This window comes from Ammospiza nelsoni, chromosome 2 (assembly GCF_027579445.1).
Source record: "Ammospiza nelsoni isolate bAmmNel1 chromosome 2, bAmmNel1.pri, whole genome shotgun sequence".
In the NCBI taxonomy this organism is placed as follows: domain Eukaryota; kingdom Metazoa; phylum Chordata; class Aves; order Passeriformes; family Passerellidae; genus Ammospiza; species Ammospiza nelsoni.
This window is the reverse complement of record NC_080634.1, coordinates 112,450,288-112,469,843: the sequence shown is the minus strand read 5'-3', so window position 1 is coordinate 112,469,843 and position 19,556 is coordinate 112,450,288. Positions and strand designations below refer to the sequence as shown.

Below are 19,556 nucleotides of genomic sequence, written 5' to 3'. Positions count from 1 at the left end.
TCCTCTGCCACTCCTGCACTCTGCCAGGGACAAACCTAAGCTAAAGCACCAAATGCAAACTTTCACACTCAAAGCTGGAGTTCCAGATCCCACGGGCCACCTCCACAGTGCACATTTCCCTTGGCACACCCATCTCCTAAGCGTGGTTCCAGTATTTCTACAGATACACACAGGGGAGGGAGAACTGCCTTAGGAAGGTATTTGAGTGCATGTTGCACATCCAGGGACATGGCATGACAACACAAAGCCCTGCATGATGAGGTTGATAATTAATGTGAGTCTAAAGCAGGTAAATTTAGTGTGGTCCAGTCAGTGTGCTCAGTGCAGCTGCTCCAGCAAGCTATCCTGGGAGTCACCTCCATCCTCTCCATTATTCTCCAAGGCCCATACACACTACTGGATTGGTGGGGTGGTTTTTATTTCCAATATGGATCCAGGACTGCAGGGGCACATCACATTTTACCAGTCCTTACCCCATGCCATTCACCTGCATCACATTTCTATGGATCAGAGGTCCCAGGCATTACTTTCTTCCCTCCCCCACCCTCTTCCTTACTCACCAGAAAATCTCAAGTTTCTAGAGTCATTTCAGCACCAAACTCCAAACCCAGGCTATTCCTAAATCACTTTCTCTCAAATGGAGCAAATTTATCTCACCTCAAAGAAACTGGAAAGACCTGAATCTATTCCTTCCAGTCTACTCCCTTGGATATTCCAATATTCCACCTCATTTTGGCTTTCCAATACCTAGGAACAATGAACAAGTATGACCTCAAAACTTAAGGCTCTCTACAAGGCACTCCTGTGAAACTCAGAGGGACAACTGTGAGATGAGCAGTGAGGGGCTGAGGAACCAGGCCCAATTCCACAAGGTTTAATGAAGTTGTTACAGCCTAACTCTGTTTCCCCTAATGAACAAACCCAGGTGGTTTTTGTCTGTCCCACCTGACACTTGACAGTAGCCCTGCATTGTGGGGCACAGGCCATTTTTAGGTTATTCCAGCTACAGCCCTGAGCCTGGCTGCCATCTGCCACCACACTGACATGTGCCACACTAGAGTCACCTGCTTCCAGAGCTGCACGTGAATGAGACTGCTGGGGCTACAGAGCTCAGAAACCAGGAGTGACGCTTCACAAATGAATAGACTGTGCAGTTCAACTTTTTTATTTTAATAAAATCAAGAATATGCACAGCACATGCAGTGCTAGCATCTAAACTAATACAATAAGCAATTCTAAACCTACAGTGACTTGAAGTTCAATTTTCACATTCAGCAAGTTTAAATCCATTCTTGCATATTGGTTTGAATCCTTGTATCTGAACTGAAAATATTGCTGGCTGATAAAACTTGCTAAAATGCACAAGTCACTGATTATGCCAATACAACAAAGATAACCACATGTTTGAGGATTGCAATGTGCCAGACATTCACTGAAAAAAAAAAAACACACAACTAAACAAAACTCACGCAACAAACATCTGAGAATCTGGACACTTCACATCAGTGTTTAGAAGTGTTTCATAAATATCTTAAGACAAGTGTATCAAAACCTTGGCATGTTTAATTTTAAGTTGCCAATTTTTGTTTTACTATCAGAAAGTTATGGCTATACTGCCAATGCCGGGTCTGCTTAATTTGACTTAAGAGTTTAATATGACTTAAACATTAAAAGCTCACACTACCCCGAAATATATAATTTCACGCATACGGTGACATTCAACATTCAAGTGCCAGTGTTTTTGTACTGTCTTTTGGTCAAGTTTCTTTAAACTTTCAAAGAATCACTTTTAGGCTTACAAAAATAAATATTTGTCAAAAATGTTCAATAAATATTACACAAAACTAGCAGCAAAAAGTATCTAGAAATCTGTCGTGTGCAAATAGTTTTCTTCCCAGCTATCATTCCCATGGTCCCAAATAAGTTTTAGAATCTATTTCCTTCTCCTTAAACAAGCTGCGTTCAATCTCCAAGAGACAAAATAAGATTGGAAGTTAAGGACACGCACACAAGACATATATAAAATTCTCTGAATGTGCAATAAAAGAAGTATTTTGTAAAAAGTTATGGGCAAAATGTACAAGGGCCTAAACCTAGACTTGAAATAGCACCATAACAAATGACCTCAATACTGTCAAGTGCACCTACTTAATAAAAGTTTTAGAACAAGGCACAATACACTTGAAAAAATCTATTGCACTTTAGGAGATTTTTGCCATTTTCCTATGCCACTGTAGATTAGTTGTTAAATGCTCTGGCCGCAAAGTTAGCACAGAAATTCCAAGTGGCAGAGGCATTTTTCTGGTGGACAATACTTATCTTTGGCCAGATTTAGCATAACAGACTATAAATACAATGGAAACCTATGCAACTAAAACTGACTAGAACTGCACTTTAATAGCAGAATTGAAACCTTGTGCAGTTTATGTACATTTCCAACCTCTGTGATCTCAGGTTTGTTTGTTACTCTTCTGGAGCCATTTTACAAAGTCTACAGTAAGCCAGTTTAACATCTCCACGCAGCTTGAACAGAGTAATGTGAATCTGCATTAAAATAAAGCCTGCTGCATAATTCTTCCTGTTCATACCCTCTTGACCAAAAAACATCAACACTAGCATGCGTTATTAGACCAAAAATTCAGTCAGGCCCTTACGGAGGACCAATCACTGCCATGGTCAGCCATTCTACCATTTCAATTTCATATGGCAGGCATTTTTAAAAAGTCTAAATAGATGAATTCTCCTAAAAACTATTTCAAGTTATCAGACCTTTAAACGTTCCCTGTAATGTTCTGCCCACATTTGGCTAGCTCACATTAATGATCTGCCTAAATATTGAAAAAGGAATTGCTGTATTTACTTGCATTAACTTCAAAAACAGTGCTTTTAATGTATGCATGTATCCATACATCATCTCATCATGACTGGAATGGCTTATTAAAGGCTATCAGGTTCTAAGTACCTATCCAGGATAGAGTGAGCAAATCAGAACTTTAACTTAGTACAGTTTTGCCACATTAGAAACTAATTGCATTGATATGCTTCAAGATGTTTTATTTTTCAAATCTGCAGATACCAAAGCCCTAATGCAGGCTACCGCATAAGTTTTTCTTTGTAATATTATGGATGAATCAGTGATTCCTGTTTAAGTTGTATCACACCTGTGTGCCAAGGTTTGATTTTAGCCCAAGTTCAGTAATTTTTATTTTGTCAAAACAATTGATATCTTGAGCATTACTGAGCCAACAGGACATCAAAATAAAAGTTGTCTAAAGTTAAAGGCACAGTACATTAACAAACAAATGATCCTCAGTCACAAAATTATAAATGCAGTTTCTGGGTGGGGATGGGTGGGAGGGGAGTTAATCCTGACTACAGCAATAAGAGTCTTCAAAACCACCTTCGAGATAGGGCTACTTGTTCCTTTATTTCCATCTTGTGACCTTGAGCTCCCTTAAAAAAAATTTCAGTGGAGAATCACAGCTGGTAATGTACTGCGAGTTCTTGAAGCTACACAAGGTATAGTCTGGCTAAGTTACATGTGGTTTCCATATTAGCTTGTTTGGTGGGGTATCTGCTGCAAGCAGATCAGTTGCCCCACCAGTCCACCCCCTGGGAGTTATAGTTTCCTCCATATCCATCACTGTTGTAGAAGCCTCCATAACCACCACCTATGAAAGGCAAGAGAAAGTGATGCTTAATTAACTCTAAAGATTTGCACCTTTACAACAAGAAAACGACCCAGGTATCCGCTGTCTATTAAAGAACCCCACCCAGCAGTACTGTCAAATGCACAACATTAACACTGGAAAGACAGGTAGCATCAAACCATCAATCAGGTAACCTGCACTAGATCCAAGCAGAATGCTGAGACTGCATGCATGGCAAGCACCAGATGACCTCTTATCCAGCATCACACCCAGTTTTACCCCAGCAAGCCCTGTGTGTGCAGCTGCCCAGCCCGTCTCACCTCCGAAGCCCCTGCTGCCGCTCCCGCCGCTGCGGCTGCTGGTGGAGCGGCTGCTGCTGGAGCTGCTGCTGCCGAAGCCGCTGCTCGTCCGGTAGTCCCTGGCTCCGAAGCCTCCGCTGAACCGACTGCTGCAGAGGGCAGGACACAAACACTGGGGTCAAACAGGGGGCATTCTGAGCACTGCACACACAGAGTGATGTGCTCTGACCCTGGGTACCAGCCACAGCAGGACAACAGCCACTGCTGAGGTGAGCACATTTTACAAGCATCCCAAGGCTACCTGGAAAGATCTGATTCAGTGCAATCTCTGCCTCCAACCCTACCTCAGTGTTTAAGAAATGCATTTATGACTGTCTCTCATGATGTACACAGTAAGTATTTTATAAGCATACTGCAAAATGGAAAACAAAACTCGCACCAAACCAAGTGTGGTTGGATCATGTTCACTACATTAAGAGAAAGTGTTCTCTGATCCTACCCCTGTAAGCCAGTAAACAATGGTTTGTATTAGTGTTTCAGGTTTCCACAGAAAAACTATTTTAAAAGTGGCCTCACACCTTTATTCTCTTTTCTCTCCTGGTTTTGTCAGGAAGCACTGCACTACCTTCTCCTAAACATTAGAGCAACTGCTTAAGGTACATCTCTGGCACAGGGAGGTACGCATTTGTGTGTTTTATAGCTGCTTTTACACTTCTAAAATGGTTTCTGATAACATCACTTTATCTCAGCTGCATCTAAGCTGCTTGCTTAGAAGAGGTTTTATGTGTTAACTGCCTTATGAATAGATAGAACAAAACCAGACAGACACTATCACCTTGGCACACACCAAGCTCAGCTTATACTGCACTTATCATCCTCTAAGAGTATTTTTAGACTGAGAACAGAACTGTCTCTTGACAGACTGAATATCCATCTCTAGCCAAAGCTGTGCCTCTTACCTCTTAGATCGCCCACGGCTGCCTCCTCCTTTGTGATGCTGCTCATAGGCCATGTTCTCCAGCCAAGATGGTACTTCTTGCTTAGCCTCCACAAGGAGATCAAGCAAGTCCTTTGTGATGTTTATGTTCCTCTCATTGAAGAATGAAGTGGCAAGACCTGAAGGAGATACTCAGTTTTGGCTCCACACAATCCAAGTACACCACAGCACTTAAAACCCATTCCACGTTCCAGTTCCTTACAGCCAAGACTGAAAACACTACAATCACTTAAAGAGAAAGCTGTTGGAGACCATTACTCCATCACAGCTAGTCACAAAATCATGTTCACTCCCAGACACAGCAGACACCAGGCTTACATGTAGTAGGAGTCTTTTGATGGCACTAAGAACATTACCCAAAGGAACTGGTAAACTTTCCACAGTGGATACACAGCAGTGACCAGTTTTTGGTCACAGAAAGCAGCTCACAGGCTTCTCTCAAGTACTGATTTGAAATGTATTACTCAGCCTATATGACTGCACTTGTCAGCTTAGGTATGAAGTGCTGTCTGTGATACCCCAGGTGATACTCACCAAGGTTTCCTACACGGCCTGTACGGCCAATGCGATGGACGTACTCCTCAATGTCACTCGGCAAGTCGAAGTTTATGACATGCTTTACATTTGAGATATCCAATCCTCTTGCTGCTACCTAGGGGTTAAATGATTTAATCAAATCTCAAGACTCACTCTACAGGCCAAGAAACAGGCTCACATGCTCGAGTTTTACACATTTCACTTACTGCTGTGGCAACAAGAATGGGGCTCTTGCCAGAGCGGAACTGGTGCAGTGCTTCCTCTCTGTCCCTCTGGGAGCGATCTCCGTGGATACTTGTGCAGGCATAGCCTTCGTGGTACAGGAAGTCCTCGAGAGCATCTGCCCCCTTTTTAGTTTCCACAAACACCAGAGTCAAGGAATCTTTACCTAAAAAAAAATTAAAGTCCAGGTTAACAGAAGAAAAGCTGCATAGACAAATACAGGCTCCATAACCTGGTAATAGGCAGCTTCAATTCTCTGCCTGTTTATTCTAAAGTAGCATCACTGGGGACCTCCCTCCTTTTTTTATTAACAGACATCCTTACATCAGCTTGATACTGGCATTTAACCAGTGCAATACACTCACTGCATGTCAACAAAATACCCTTTCATTCCCCTAATCAGCAGAAATTCTTATTGCTTGAGTCATTAGATTTGCCTATTCTACAGTTTGCCTTATTTGCTTATCTGCAACTGTTCTTTACCTGTGGCATTTAGCAGGTCAAGCAGGAACGATCGTTTGTCTGGCTCTTCCACCCATACTACTTTCTGTGTGATGTTCTCAGATGTAGAACCTACTCTGCCAACAGCCAGAAAGATGTATTCATCAAGGAAGTCACGAGCAAGCATCTAGAAAGGAGGAGAGAAAAAAAATAAATCAAAATCAAATCATACTTTTTCCCTTCTTCTAAAGGCAAAATTTCTTTGGCCTTATGAGCTTTTTAAGTATTTAAAGTCTCGTTAAATACCTGGATTTCCTTGGGGAAAGTAGCACTGAACATCATGGTGTGACGAACCCCCTTTGGTGGCATAGTATCTTGTTCAACAATTCGACGAATTTGAGGCTCAAACCCCATGTCAAGCATTCTGTCAGCTTCATCAAGGACTAGGTACCTAAACAGCAGTAAAAAAAACCATCTTCAGAACACTGTCCTGTAAGCTGTGCTCTGGTGTCTGCACTGGGTTACAAATTCTCAACCAGATGTTTACATAGCCCAAAAGCTACAATCTGAGGTTCTTAACTGTATCTTGCTTTAAGTCATTTGTACATGGACAAGCAACACTTACTTGCAGAAATCCAGTCCAATCTTTCCTCTCTCCATCATATCAACCAGTCGTCCTGGAGTTGCTACAAGCAAGTGACACCCACGTTCTAAGTCACGGATCTGCTGGCCAATGTCTGCACCACCATACACAACGCAGGGGCGAACTCTGGAGCGGTATGCAAACTGCAAAGCAAAGGAAGTTAGCACCAAGAAAAATTCTAATTGAGCTATGTTATAATAATAAACTGTTAGATCTACCTTTCTGGCTTCCTCATAGATCTGCACAGCCAATTCTCTAGTGGGAGCCAAGACCAGTGAGATTGGATATTGCTTACGGCGCCCATACCTCCCATTCTCCTGAAGAAAAAAAAAAAAAAAACCTTGGCATGAGCATCCAAAACACAAAGGGAAAGAAAAAAGCTACTATAGGCAATATTTAAGAAAGGTCACCAAGTTTAAGAAAGACAAAGCATGGCTGAGAGCCAATCTGAGCACTGCCCCTGAAGACAGCTCTATCACAGTGCCCAAGGTTCAGCTGTGGGTAACTATGGCAAGAGCTGCACAACTCTGATCTCTACAACAAGCACTGCAATCTCAAACTTCAGCAGCAGAGAAGTAACAGCCACAGAGCCAGTTACTTCCTATTCTGAAATTACTATGACATAGATGTGTGACCAAGTAGCTTTTAGTAGCAAGGGAAGTGTCTTTTAAACTTATGCAACAACAAAACCATTTATTTTAAAAAAGTTGGACAGCTATGCATCCAACTCCTCAGGTAGGAAAAAAAGTAATCCACAGCTTGGATTTTTTCAAGAGAAACACCTGAAGTCTTTAACAAGCTGAGATGCTTGGCTATCATATCAAAATGATGACAAGATTCAAGATCAGCTATTGTGTTCAGTAGCACACATCAGCTCATGTGGGGAGGGAAAAACCCCAAACCTATGACATTGGTCATTGCTTTCCCAGGCGTGGGTATTTGAATACTTGCCTTCATTGCTCTCAAGGCATCACCAGGACCATCTGCATATATCTGGCTCAGTATTGGTAGAAGAAATGCAGCTGTTTTCCCAGACCCTAGTAAAACACAAGCCAGTATTAATTAAGAGTTACTGTCAACTACAGCACTAACCCTGCATCAGTAGCACATTCCCAGTAACACCTGCATTGGACTATGGCTGCTACTTGTGGCACTGGAGCACCCTCAGCAGCCCAAAACCCTGAAGCAAATGTGGTTTAAGACATGAACATGTCTCAGGACCAACACAGTAAATCTAGTCAAGACACATCTAAAGCAGATGCAAGACCAAAACTAAAATTAGTTTCCAACACACAACTATTTCTACACTGCACAGGAGGTTCTAGCTCTTACCTGCAGTAATACAAGACCCCACTTCTACTGTGACTAAGCAGCAAAGAGTCACTGACTTACCTGTCTGAGCACAGGCCATTAAATCTCTCTTTTCTTTAATAATAGGTATTGCATGTTTCTGGACTGGAGTGGGACGGGTGTAGCGTGTGAGTTCAATGTTTCCCATGATGATTTCTCCCATATCAACATCACTGAACTGTAAGATATTTAAAAGGAGTAAGATCAGAATCCTTCACTTCAAACACCATGCAGCACAACATTCAGTTTAACAAGTAATTTACTAAGTACCTCTTGTTTCAGCCCTTCATATAGAAGTTGCCTATAAAAGTTACAGAGTCACATAGATACTTAGTCCAGTTTTTAAGCAATTCTTAAGAAGCCAGCCAAGCCTGAAGTGCAGACTGCACTAGCACACACACTGTGCTTAGCCTAACACTGCCCATGCCTTAGCAGCTGCTCCCAAATCAGCACCTCCACTTCTTTACAGGTTCACTGTTTAAGGACAAGTTACAGTTAAAAACTAAGCTATGAGCGCTAATTGAAAAAGCTTACACAATTTCTTCACTTAGTTCATCATATGCAACCCTCTTCTGCAAAACAGCTTAGCTGTAGGAAGGGAAGACAATGTTTCCTTTCCTCCTTAAACTCCAGACATCAACACATCAAAGCTACCCATGCAAAACAGTCAGTACTAAATATATCAGCCGAACAGACTGTTAAAAAAATACTTACACTTTCAATATGTGGAGGACAGTTGCTGCCTGTTGCTTCAACAGGAATATCATCATATTTCTCAAAGTTAATGCCAGTATTGCTTCCTGAAAAGAGTTCCCTAAAAACAGAAGATGAAAGTATTTTTACTTGCTGGAATTATCAAAATGACCCTCCCCCATCAGTCAGTATTCCATGACTCACTGTTCTAGGCGTTCACTCGGGGGGAGAGGCTTAGACCAGTCATCCTCATCGGATTTGTCACACCAGCGGCTGTTCCCGCCGCCACGGTCAAATCTGCCGAAGCCACTCCGGTCATAGTCCCCGCCTCTGCCACGCTCCTCGTATCTAAACACAGCACGAGAATCAGACCACCCTTCCCAGCAACAGGGGGCACTGACATGCACAATCAAAGCCATAACAACGCAGCACTGTGTATTACAACTCTGTGTATTACACACACAACTGTGCAACAATTCAGAATCAGTAGGTTACCTACACTTGCTTCTTGACCTAAGCACAGAAATTAGTCCTGGCCATCAGACCAGGTCACATTTTTCTGTGTCAGACAGGAGAGTTTGTTGTGATTTCAGAGCTCAGTTTAGCTTAACATAGTGAACTTTCTACCACCAGTTTTATTTGATTAAGCATAACAAATGTAAACAGCCATCTGCCAGTGGAGCTGCAATCCAAGTTGCTCAGTCTTTGCCATTTCTTTGTGGGGAGCTCTGTTTAAACCTCCTAAGCAGCACTATTTTGTATTCCCCCCACCCTTTCCTCTGCCTCATTCTACACAGCTTTCCCATGTCCAGACAAAACCCTCCAGGGCTGCAATTTCTTCCTTTATTCCCCCACCGCACATGTGGCCAAATACCTCCATTATGTCATATAATTATTGCATAAAGAGGGAGCTCACCTGTATTACTGACTTGGAAAGAAGGTGGAAGAAGTCCTTACCTCAACTGTTTAGTTTTTGGCCTGGTAAATCATGTTTGAGAAAAGTCTGGATACAGGACTAGGTCAGCTTTACTAAGTAGTCGGTAAAGGTCACTCTCACCACACTTGTGCATACAACGCATGATGTGTGTAAGACTGCTCAAGTAAGGCAGAGAACCTGCAAGAGTCTCACCCAGTTTTATTAACTACACTTTTTAAACAATAAAAAAAATATTGAAATAAAAAAAAAATCCATAGTGATGTATTGTGTGTGCTCCCAACAGCTCTTCACGGTTCTCCTGGAAGCAGCCACCCACCTAGCACTTCTTTGGTGAATGCTGAAATCAGCCAGGCACTACAGCTGCAGTGAGTGGCTGGTGGCAGACCACAGGGCACATTCTTCAACATGCAAATTGCCCATCCTTGAAGTCACGTAGCTTTCAAGGCAAGGTTCTCTCCCTCTCTCCTCCCCTCCCAGGCTCCTCCTACCTCATGCTGCTCACACCTGGAACCCTAATTTTAACATCAAGATGCCAAGTGCAGTGCTAGAGCTGAGGCAGACTCTGTGTGCACACCCAGACCACGAGGTACTCGCCTCCCTCCTCTGGAGCCGGTGCCGCGGTCGAAGAAGCTGGACTTGGAGTCGCGGTCGGAGCGCGCGCCGAAGCTGCTGTAGGCATCCTTGTCTCGCCTGGAGCTCCAGCCGCCGCTGTCGAAACCTGGCACACACAGGCACGTCAGCCTAACGCTGCACAGCACAGGCTTTCACAAGAAAAAACACCTCTGTCCAGGAAGCCTTCACTGAGAGATCTTTAGGACTGAATTCCTTCATGAATAGAAGATGCATGAATGCAAAACTAGTTCAGCAAGGGACTGAGCATTTCTCATCACCCATCCAAACTGAAATTTCTCCCTGCATGTACAAGTACATTGGGGTTTTTTTAAAAACCTGCACTTGCCTTAGAACAAGTATTTCAGTTGCCTACCCTGGAAAGCTGGGTAGCAGAAGAAACTTTAAGATGCTAAGTTTGCCAAGCCTCATCTATGGTCATCTTTCCAACACAAATCCTTGACTACACATTTGTGGAGGTTAACAAGGCCTCTCAGATAAATAAATGATATCAGAAATCCAAACAGAGATTAGAATGTTTTATAATAGTGCAAGTACACAAAGCAATGTGATCTGCACAGACTGTAACTAACAGCACCACACTCAGAGAAGGTATTTGGAGCTCTTCACAACAAATTACCCAGACTGTATTTTTCCACAGCACTTTTACCTTTGCCTACAGTAGGTGACTACTTATGTATGTTAACTCAAAAGAATACAAAGCACCTCAGCTTGCAAATACCAGAGTAAAAAACCCTCACTTTTATTTTGCTACCAGGGCCTATGAGGTAGCAGAAATGTGAAGCTTTAAAACCCTGCTCTGGTACTGGACTGAGAAATTATAAATTCTCTTTCAGAGGTCCAACCTCCCCAACTTTTGTGTAACATATTTTATCTCAGCTATGGGATTCCAGCAGAGAATAAGTTAAATAACAGAACAGATAAACAAATAATGTCACTCTTGTGAGCATGCTTTGCCAGCTCCACAGCACAAAACCAGTCCAGACCTATTCATGAGACAATAACAGCAACCACAGAACAAATTCATTCCAAAGAAAGGGGCTGTTCTAGGCCCAGTCTCTCTGAAAAGGTTTTGCTACCAGAATTACCCTACTTTTTTTGATGTTCTCTAAAGAGTGCCATTCACCTTACCTCTGTTTTTTAATTAAGAATTCTAGTACCCAGAATCCAGAAATGTACTGGTCCCAAGGGAACTTTAAAAACTACTGTGATAACTGTAACTCTTTTGTCTGGGTAACTGAAACAGACAGCAAAAATAATCCATCCATGAAGTTTTAGCACACAAGATCATGGAATGCACTTCAAGACTCCCAAAGTGCTTTAAGAAGCAGTATTAGTCCTTAAAGATATTAATTTCAATAAGGTTATTTTGGCTTGTTTAAAAGATAGCTAAATACAGATTTTATTGAGTAACTTTCAGGCCACTACAACTATTTGGATATGTCATCCTGCCAAGGGATCTAACAGAACTGCCATGGGTACTGAGAGAGCCATCTTCAGGGATACAGATGTAATTTCATAACAGTGAAAAAACTCAACTGACACTATTTCACATTTTCTACAAAGCCTGAGAAGTTCAGAGTCAAAATCTTACATTCCAAATAGCCTACAAAGCAGCCTCATTCACCTAGCTCATTAGAGCAGATAAATAACTCATGTCTGAAGCTGGTACTTTGCCATAACTTTAAGGTAGCACAGCAACTTCTACACCAAAGACAGGTGTGCACATCCTGCTTCACCAATTCCAGGCCCTTCAGTCTGGCATTCCTACTCTGACTTTATTTGTGGATCAGCACAGGACACAGGACCAGGCCATACAAGTCAATTCTAAGTAAATGACAGGCATAATAGTCAGAATTTCAGGCATCAAATGGTAAATTAAAACTGGAAGTAAACGCCCTGAGAAAACCCATAACAGACCAGAGATCAACTTCTCTGAAGTGAAGAGAATGATTACAATGCTGTGGAAAGACTACCAGGAAATTCCTCAAAATGTAAATGCTTTTGGTTTTAAGTAAAAACCTGTAGAGATTCCATCCAGCACATCTTCCTCACAGCAGGGATAAGAACTCACTAAGTTAATCAACTTCCAGAGCAGCTCTGTACTCCTTGCACCTACGAACAGCATTACAGATGTCAATGCATCTCCCTCAACCAGCATTTCCATTCACATTTATTTTGTAACACTAATCACTGCCAGCTCACTTGAAAACCTGCCACATAAAGTAGCAATAGTCTTTTGGTTTTTTTTAAGATAGGAGAAACAGAATGATAGATTCCTTTAGGGAGGATAAGACCTTTAGGGTGAATTCTTAACATTTAGTTTTTGACCTACTATAGATCAGATTACAGTTTAAATATCCAGAAGCTGCTTCCAGGAAGTTTAAGAAGAAACTTAAATGACAACAAGCTTTAGTATTAGCAATTGAGCTCATGGAAGGGAGACACTTCAGGCCTGACAGCCCTGCATACTGAGCTGCCACAGAAACAGAACTGCCATTAAGTAACCTAAGAACATTATTTTTATGCAGGCTGTTATTTCCTGCAGTTCTGTACTGCCCTACTCCCCACTTACAAAGCCAATAGATTAGTATTAGTGGGACAGATCTGCAGCTAAATGGAAGATTTTCTTAAACACTACCATACAAGGTTGCTGCCTCACGTCCAAGCTTTGTCATTAAAAATTTCACAGATCATCCAAATTTCAAAATTCAGAAGTTCCAACGCAGCTGAAGAAATCTTTGAGTTATGTAAACAGAAGCAAACATCACTTGATGAAAGCACAACTGCAGAACAGACTTCAAATCATCCTACAAGATAGCTCAGCTTTACAAGCCCAGACTCATGATGCTTCCAACAGGGCGCTGAACTGGAACTTTTCTATTCAGCAATTATGAACCCTGTCACAGGGAACCAGGAAGATGCCAGTGGTACAGCACTCAGCCAGGTTTAAAGGCAATTTTTGAACATTAGGTTTACCAAGGGAAGTTGGCAGGCAAAGCTCTATTAACTGGACAAAGCCACAGGTCAGATTACGGTTTCATGACCTATTTACCTTTTTGCAAGGTGAAGTCTCTAGAAAATCTTTATGTAATCACACCCACACTGCCATGTCTGATCTCTGCTCTTGCACAAGAAAGTACAATGCCAGTCTTACCCAAAACAGGTCATGGTAGAACGCAAGGTTACTGCATCTTTTACCCACAAAACTTAGGTACTAAACATCATACAAGAAATCTATGAACAGCAAATGTTCACAAGCACCTTAAAGCTGCTCCCTGCTTTCAAGAAACCTGCACAATCCTCAGATTTTGGAAAATCAGTTTCTTGCAAGATTGCTCATATTTGAGGTCAGTGTGACTGGGAACAAGAGCACTGAACTGGCTGCCAACCAGTCCTCCTTTTCCCAGAACATTAAGTTCTGCTAACACACTGTTCATCACTTGGTGCTTCAGGCTATACCTCTTTCACATAACAAAAACACCCCAAACAAAACCAAAGAAAAATCCCAAACAAACAACCCCAGGGAAAAAAAAAAAAAAAAAAAAAAAAAAAACCAAAACAAAGAAAAAAATAAAAAAAAAACCAAAACACCCACTAGTAGCATACAAAGGCAAGACAAAAAGCACTGTGAGACACATTATCATATAATGACTGCCCTCCCACCCACTCATAATGGAAGCCCTCCTCCTGCAGGATTGAAAAGAATCTGTGAAAATTTATTGCTTTAGAAACAGATGAGATCCAAGTCCTCTCATGCCACAAAACTCGATTCTTTACGTTGTAGTACTGCAGGAAGTGTTTTAGCTGCTGCATTCTGGTGCATTTCAATGGGTGTTAGAGGAAATGTTTCTCTCACATCCACCCAAGCCACCAGACATGACTACACGTGCTGCAGCACCTGCCCCCTTGGGCTCTTACACTGAAAGGTCATGTTTACTTCACTGAAGTGGTCCAAGAAACGTTTCTTCTGTGTTCTGTTCTGTTTAGAGACTCAAAAAGATGGAAGGACCGTTTCTCAGCATAAACACGGATGTAAACATGTGACCAAAACAGGTCATGTACTTCTCGTTTGCCTCACCAAGAGCCTGCATTTCCTTCTGCAAGCACTCCCAGGGGCCTCCATAAAAACTGCAGGAAGCTGAACAAGGACAACACCTCTTTGTGTAAAGAGATGCATTTACAAAGTCAAACTGTGCTGTTTGTTCATATTAAACAACTGATTGTAAATTCCACAACACAGTCACTAGCAGAAAAACCAGTACCCACAAAATCCATTCAGACCAATACTCAAGATTATACAGCAAGATGGGAGACTCCATCTTGCATCAATCACAGCTAATTGTTACACAGACCCAGAAGGTATTTTATCAGTCAGATACTGAACTTGAGCTTAGGATTTAAGTGGGTGAAGGATCTAGAAAAGCACACTAAAAGCAGAAGATAAAGTTGCCATGTTTTGCAGAGGACAGTTAAGCAGTGTTTGTAATAGCATTCAAGCAGTACTGTCAGAACCTGTGCAGCCTGCTCCTGGGGATGCAAGAGCCGTTCAGTGTTGCCAGTGTTTGTGATACATACCCTGTTTTGAAGCCTCCCTGTTCCGCAAGTGAGGAGGAATGTATCGGCCTTCTAGAGGACAAAAGAGAGGCAGTGTTACAGGCCCGTGGGGTCAGCACATCCTCAAATGCTCATCTTGTCAACAACAGCTTCTGCTCAGTAAAAACATCTGCCTTCAAGGCCTCTTGCAGCATTTTTAACAGGAATCATTTAACACAGCACTTGGTAGCATGCTCTCAGTTGAAGTTTAAGGTTCCTGCACACCCATTTAGGCAGCTGGTTTGAGGCACAGATGTCTTGTGCTCCTCTGACTGAATCCCACACCCATTTATGGGTGTTACAGGGTCTACAACAAAACCTGCCTTCCTAGAACCCCTCAAGGCTTAGGCTGGTGCCAGATACTTGAGCAGCTCAAGATATTTACTGTGACATTCAAGTACTGGCACTCACACTACTACTACCAGTATTTTTCCTTCCCTTTAAATTCACCCATCCCCTCCATTCAGCTCAGATCAAGCCAGAAGCCACAACAAACTGCCTCTGAATAGCATTCCTCATTTACAGTCCAGAAACATCTGTCTGCTAAAGCAACACAAATGAGAAAATACCAGCCACAAGCTGAATGTGAATTCCTGGAAGATTCTCCCCTCCTAACATACTTAAGCCTTGTATATCAATATCACTTTCTATCCAGTGAATTGAGATCGCAGAGCTGACATTCCTGCTCTACACCTGGTATTTTAGGAAGACAAATCACCACATTACTACAGTCAGTGGCCTCAGATGAGAGGCAACTGAAAATCTGGGACAGGACTGGAACACTGAGTTCTCTCAAGCTAATTAAGTGCCTCAGAAATGTGCACACACACTGTACCACAACAAAATTAAGTGGTTCTATCTAAAACAGTGTTTTCAAAGCAAGCTTAACTGGCAACCTATTTCCTCATCAGCCTCTGTAAACTTTGGCTTTAGGAACTGCTTTTCACAGCTGCAAGCCCCCACTTTTTAAGTGTGTTTGTAAGCTTGATAATTTGCATGTACTTACTGCTTGTAGAACTTCCTTCACTCTGAGAGTCTGAGGAATTCAAGTCTAGACCAGAAAACTAGAAGAAATAAGACAAGTATCAACATGTTGTACCATGAATTTATGCTACGATACAAAAGAACCCTTTTATTTATCAGAACAAGCTACTGCAAAAAATTTTTTATATCGTGCCAAATCAGGTCTCTTATTATTACTCAGGCTGTACCATCTTGAATGTTTTTGTTCCCACCAATAAACAGACACCCACACGGGCAGCAAGGCCAGCAGAGTCTCTCACACCCACCAAATCACTACCACAGACTTCTGCTTCACACTACCTGCAGGCTAAAGAGCCATTTTAAATAGACTGAATTTCAGCCTATTTCAGTCAACTGCATTCGGATTTGGGTCAGTGACAATTTTTGCTACAGAAACTTCAGCAGAAGTAATGTCAATTTAACTGGGCACTTTACTTGTAGAGACTCAAGGTATTTTCAGCTGCATTAACGCTACTAAGACATTAGAGTCTTCACGCTCGAGGCAACTGCTGCTCCCAAAACATTAGGTGATGTCTGTCGACATCTTCGGCAAACATAATTTTTTGGGTTGTTTTTCCAAAAAAAACCAATAGCCTTTATAGCCTTCAGTCTCACAGTAAAGTTTTCCAAAAGACGTCAGTTCACGCAGTGCTGGTGGGGCGCTCAGAGGTGTTAAGTCAAACACAATATGGACTCGTTTCAGCAGAAAGCAGCGGGAAACCGATAAAGCTCAAGAACCGAATTATTACAGTTTCCTGCATGGCAGGGATTATAAACGTGTATCTGAAAAATAAGGCGTGTTTACATAAAAATAAATTTCGTATTGTGCAGAGGTATTTTCCAATGAGCTGAATTAGTCGAAAGCAAATACTCCATTGCACTGTGCTTTCCGTCGCTCAGCTGCATGAGCATTTAAGAATTCTGTCGCGGCTGCCATCGTAACATCCTCTTTAAAGCTACCACTTAAAATGCCATCTTTCTAGTCGATCGAATCATCAACGCAGCGCTCAAGAATGCTTCTTATTTTTAACAGCACTTTACAGGCTCTCCACTAGGTCAAGACCGCTCTCCACGATCAGCGAGAAGCGATAGATGAATTCCCTCGCAGCGGATGCCCGCGGTGGGGGCAACACCTCCCCGGCGCTGCCCGGGCCCGGTGGCGCAGCCCCGGCGCCATCTCAGTGCGGCACTGCGGGCTGGATTCCCGGCGCAGCGGGAGCGGCTGATCCGGCTGCCGGCGCCCGTCACGTGTGGCGCGGGGGGAGAGCGGGGGAGAAGGGAGAGGAAAGGGGAGGGCGGCATCGTCTCCGTGACCTACTTCGCGGATGAGGCCGAGGGCGAGCGCTGCCCCTCGGGCAGATGGGGCTCTTCCTGCCCCTGCCGCCGTGCCCGAGGGTTAGATAACCATAGATAAGCATCGATCCCGCCCAGCGCCGGGAGGGAGCGGGGGGATACAGGAATAGAAACAAAATGAAAAAAAATGGTGCGGAACAACACGACTCCAGGCCCAACTGCGTCACCGGGCTCGGCAGCACCGGAGCTTGAACAAAGGCGGCCGCCAGCGCCGCCTCCCCGGGGAAGGGGCGTCACACAAAGCGCGGTGTCGTGTGTGTCCCCCCTTCCCCCGCCCCGCACAATGGCGGCCATTGACCGCCCCTTCCTCCTCCTCCTCCTCCTCCCCCCGCGCTGCAATTCCCGCTGCGGCCGCCAGGGGCCGCTGCCGCTCCCGGCGCTCCCACACAAAGCGGGTCCGAGCGCGGCGCGGGGGCCACGGGGCCCAAGCGGGACCGGGGCCGGGCCGGGCGGCACCGGCGGCTCCGCACCCCCGCAACACCGCCCCGGCCACGGGGACAACGCACCCCCTCGGGGGGGGCCCGGCGCGGCGCGGGGCCGCCGCACAGCGTTAACTGCGCAACGACCGAGTGCGCCACAACAGGCCGCGCAGGGGGGGAGGTGGGGGTTACCGCGGGGGGAATTGCGACACCGCCGCCGGGGAGCGAAGACCGGAGCCCCGCGCGAGGATTCCCGACCGTCCCCGCCGCCCTCTCTGCCCCAAGAGCTCCGACGCGCGCCTCCTCCGGGTAACGGAGCGGCCTTTCCGCTTCTCCTCCCTCACCTGCTGGTCTAGACCGAGGGCATTTTCCACCGCCACATGACTCATAACGAGAGATCGGTCTCGGGCTCGTCCCGCTCCGCCTCGAGAAATGGGGATCCGCTGGGCCGGGAGGTCGCTGCCGTGGGTGTCACTGGTTCCGCCACGAATCGCTGCCCTGACTGAGCCCCCCCCGCCGCGGGCCCGGCCTTTATATAGGCCCCGCCCCCCGCGCGCCCGGCCGCGCGCGCTGACCTCAGCGCGCACGGCGACCGCCCCCCCCCGCCGCCCTCCCTTCCCGGGGCTATCGCGAGAACTCCGCACAGCCCAGCGCCTGGTGAGGGACGCGCTCCCGGAGCTGTCGCGAGACTTCGGGGCGCCGGGCCCGCGCCGAGTTCCCGGCGGTACCGCGAGGTTTCCCCTCCCCCCGCTCCCGCCCGGCTCTCCTCGGGAGGAGAGCGGCGGCAAATTCTCGCGAGATCACGACACACTCCCCCCCCCACCACCACCAACATACAGCCTGCGCCGCGCTGTCCTTTTGTTCGCCGCTCTCGCGAGAGAGCACCGCGCGCGCGGCCCAGGCGCCGCTAGAAGGAGGCGGGCCCTGGGTCACGTGGGCGGGTGCCGCCGCCATCTTGTCGCTCCCCCCTCGGCGGGCAGTGGCGCAGCGCGTAATGGCGGCGCGGCGGGGAGGAGGGGTGGCTGGGCCCGGAATACACCGGCCTCTATCCTCTTCCGCCTGCCCCCAGAGCAGGCCTGGACACGCCAACCGGCGGCTCCGCAGGGCTCAGACCGTCCCCTGTGCTTACTGCCCTGTGAGCCGCTAACCCCAGCACACTGCTGGTGGGTTCCAGCAGTCACTGTACATTTTCATCAGCTCTTTCTCCCAGCCCCTCAGCCATCAAACACACTGACGTGCCAAAGGGTTGTCCGTGTTTTCCCTGTAGTATCAGTTATGCCAGCTGTCTCTGCCTTCACAAATAGCCCCACTTGGATTCATCAGGACTTTTAGACTAAGCATCAAATAGTTAACATTGAACTGTTACTAGGAAAAAAATACACAAATAACCCCATTCCCTTCCCTCCCAGCCTGCTGACACAGAATAGTAAAACTGCCTCCTTAAATTTGGGTCAGTAAAAGCAGTGATGAACTGCTTAGGGATCAGGACACGGCCGGGCTGTGAGGGCACCGGGAAAAGCACTCGGGGTTGGGCTGCCCTTGATCCTCACACAGGAATTATTCCTCCATTTCCCTCCTCCTCCTCAGGCTCCTGCCTCTTCCCAGAAGAAAACCACAGGGAAGATCCATTCTCCAGAAGGATGATTCATCATGGGATTTAAAAACAAGACAGAACTTTTCCACAGTACTCACACATTAAACAGCCCATCTCTGCCTAGGTTTTTCCTGCCCTTAAAATTGGAGCTCTAGAGCCAAAGTCTTCCTGA

General features: G+C 45.1%; 1 protein-coding gene across 1 annotated transcript; it reads right to left on the bottom strand.

Moving 5' to 3' along the window:
• Window positions 1-1,149: 1,149 nt before the first annotated feature.
• DDX3X (DEAD-box helicase 3 X-linked) lies at window positions 1,150-18,301 on the bottom strand. Its single transcript, XM_059493226.1, has 17 exons — window positions 18,135-18,301; window positions 16,002-16,059; window positions 14,978-15,028; window positions 10,364-10,487; window positions 9,037-9,180; window positions 8,854-8,953; window positions 8,182-8,317; window positions 7,741-7,826; window positions 7,008-7,106; window positions 6,772-6,932; window positions 6,453-6,597; window positions 6,189-6,333; window positions 5,690-5,871; window positions 5,481-5,598; window positions 4,909-5,065; window positions 3,971-4,098; window positions 1,150-3,671 (listed from the first exon to the last, which is right to left on the bottom strand). The coding sequence occupies exons 1-17, from the start codon at window positions 18,177-18,179 to the stop codon at window positions 3,589-3,591; spliced, it is 1,962 nt and encodes a 653-aa protein (XP_059349209.1). The 5' UTR covers window positions 18,180-18,301; the 3' UTR covers window positions 1,150-3,588.
• Between the last annotated feature and the right edge of the window lie 1,255 nt (window positions 18,302-19,556).

Coding starts and splice junctions, on each gene's coding strand:
- DDX3X (XM_059493226.1), bottom strand. CDS start 18,179: ATGAGTCATGTGGCGGTGGAAAATGCCCTCGGTCTAGACCAGCAG. Junction 9,181..10,363: donor ACCGGCTCCAGAGGAGGGAG/GCGAGTACCTCG, acceptor TGCTGTGTTTAG/ATACGAGGAGCGTGGCAGAG. Junction 8,318..8,853: donor GTCCTCCACATATTGAAAGT/GTAAGTATTTTT, acceptor AATATCTTACAG/TTCAGTGATGTTGATATGGG.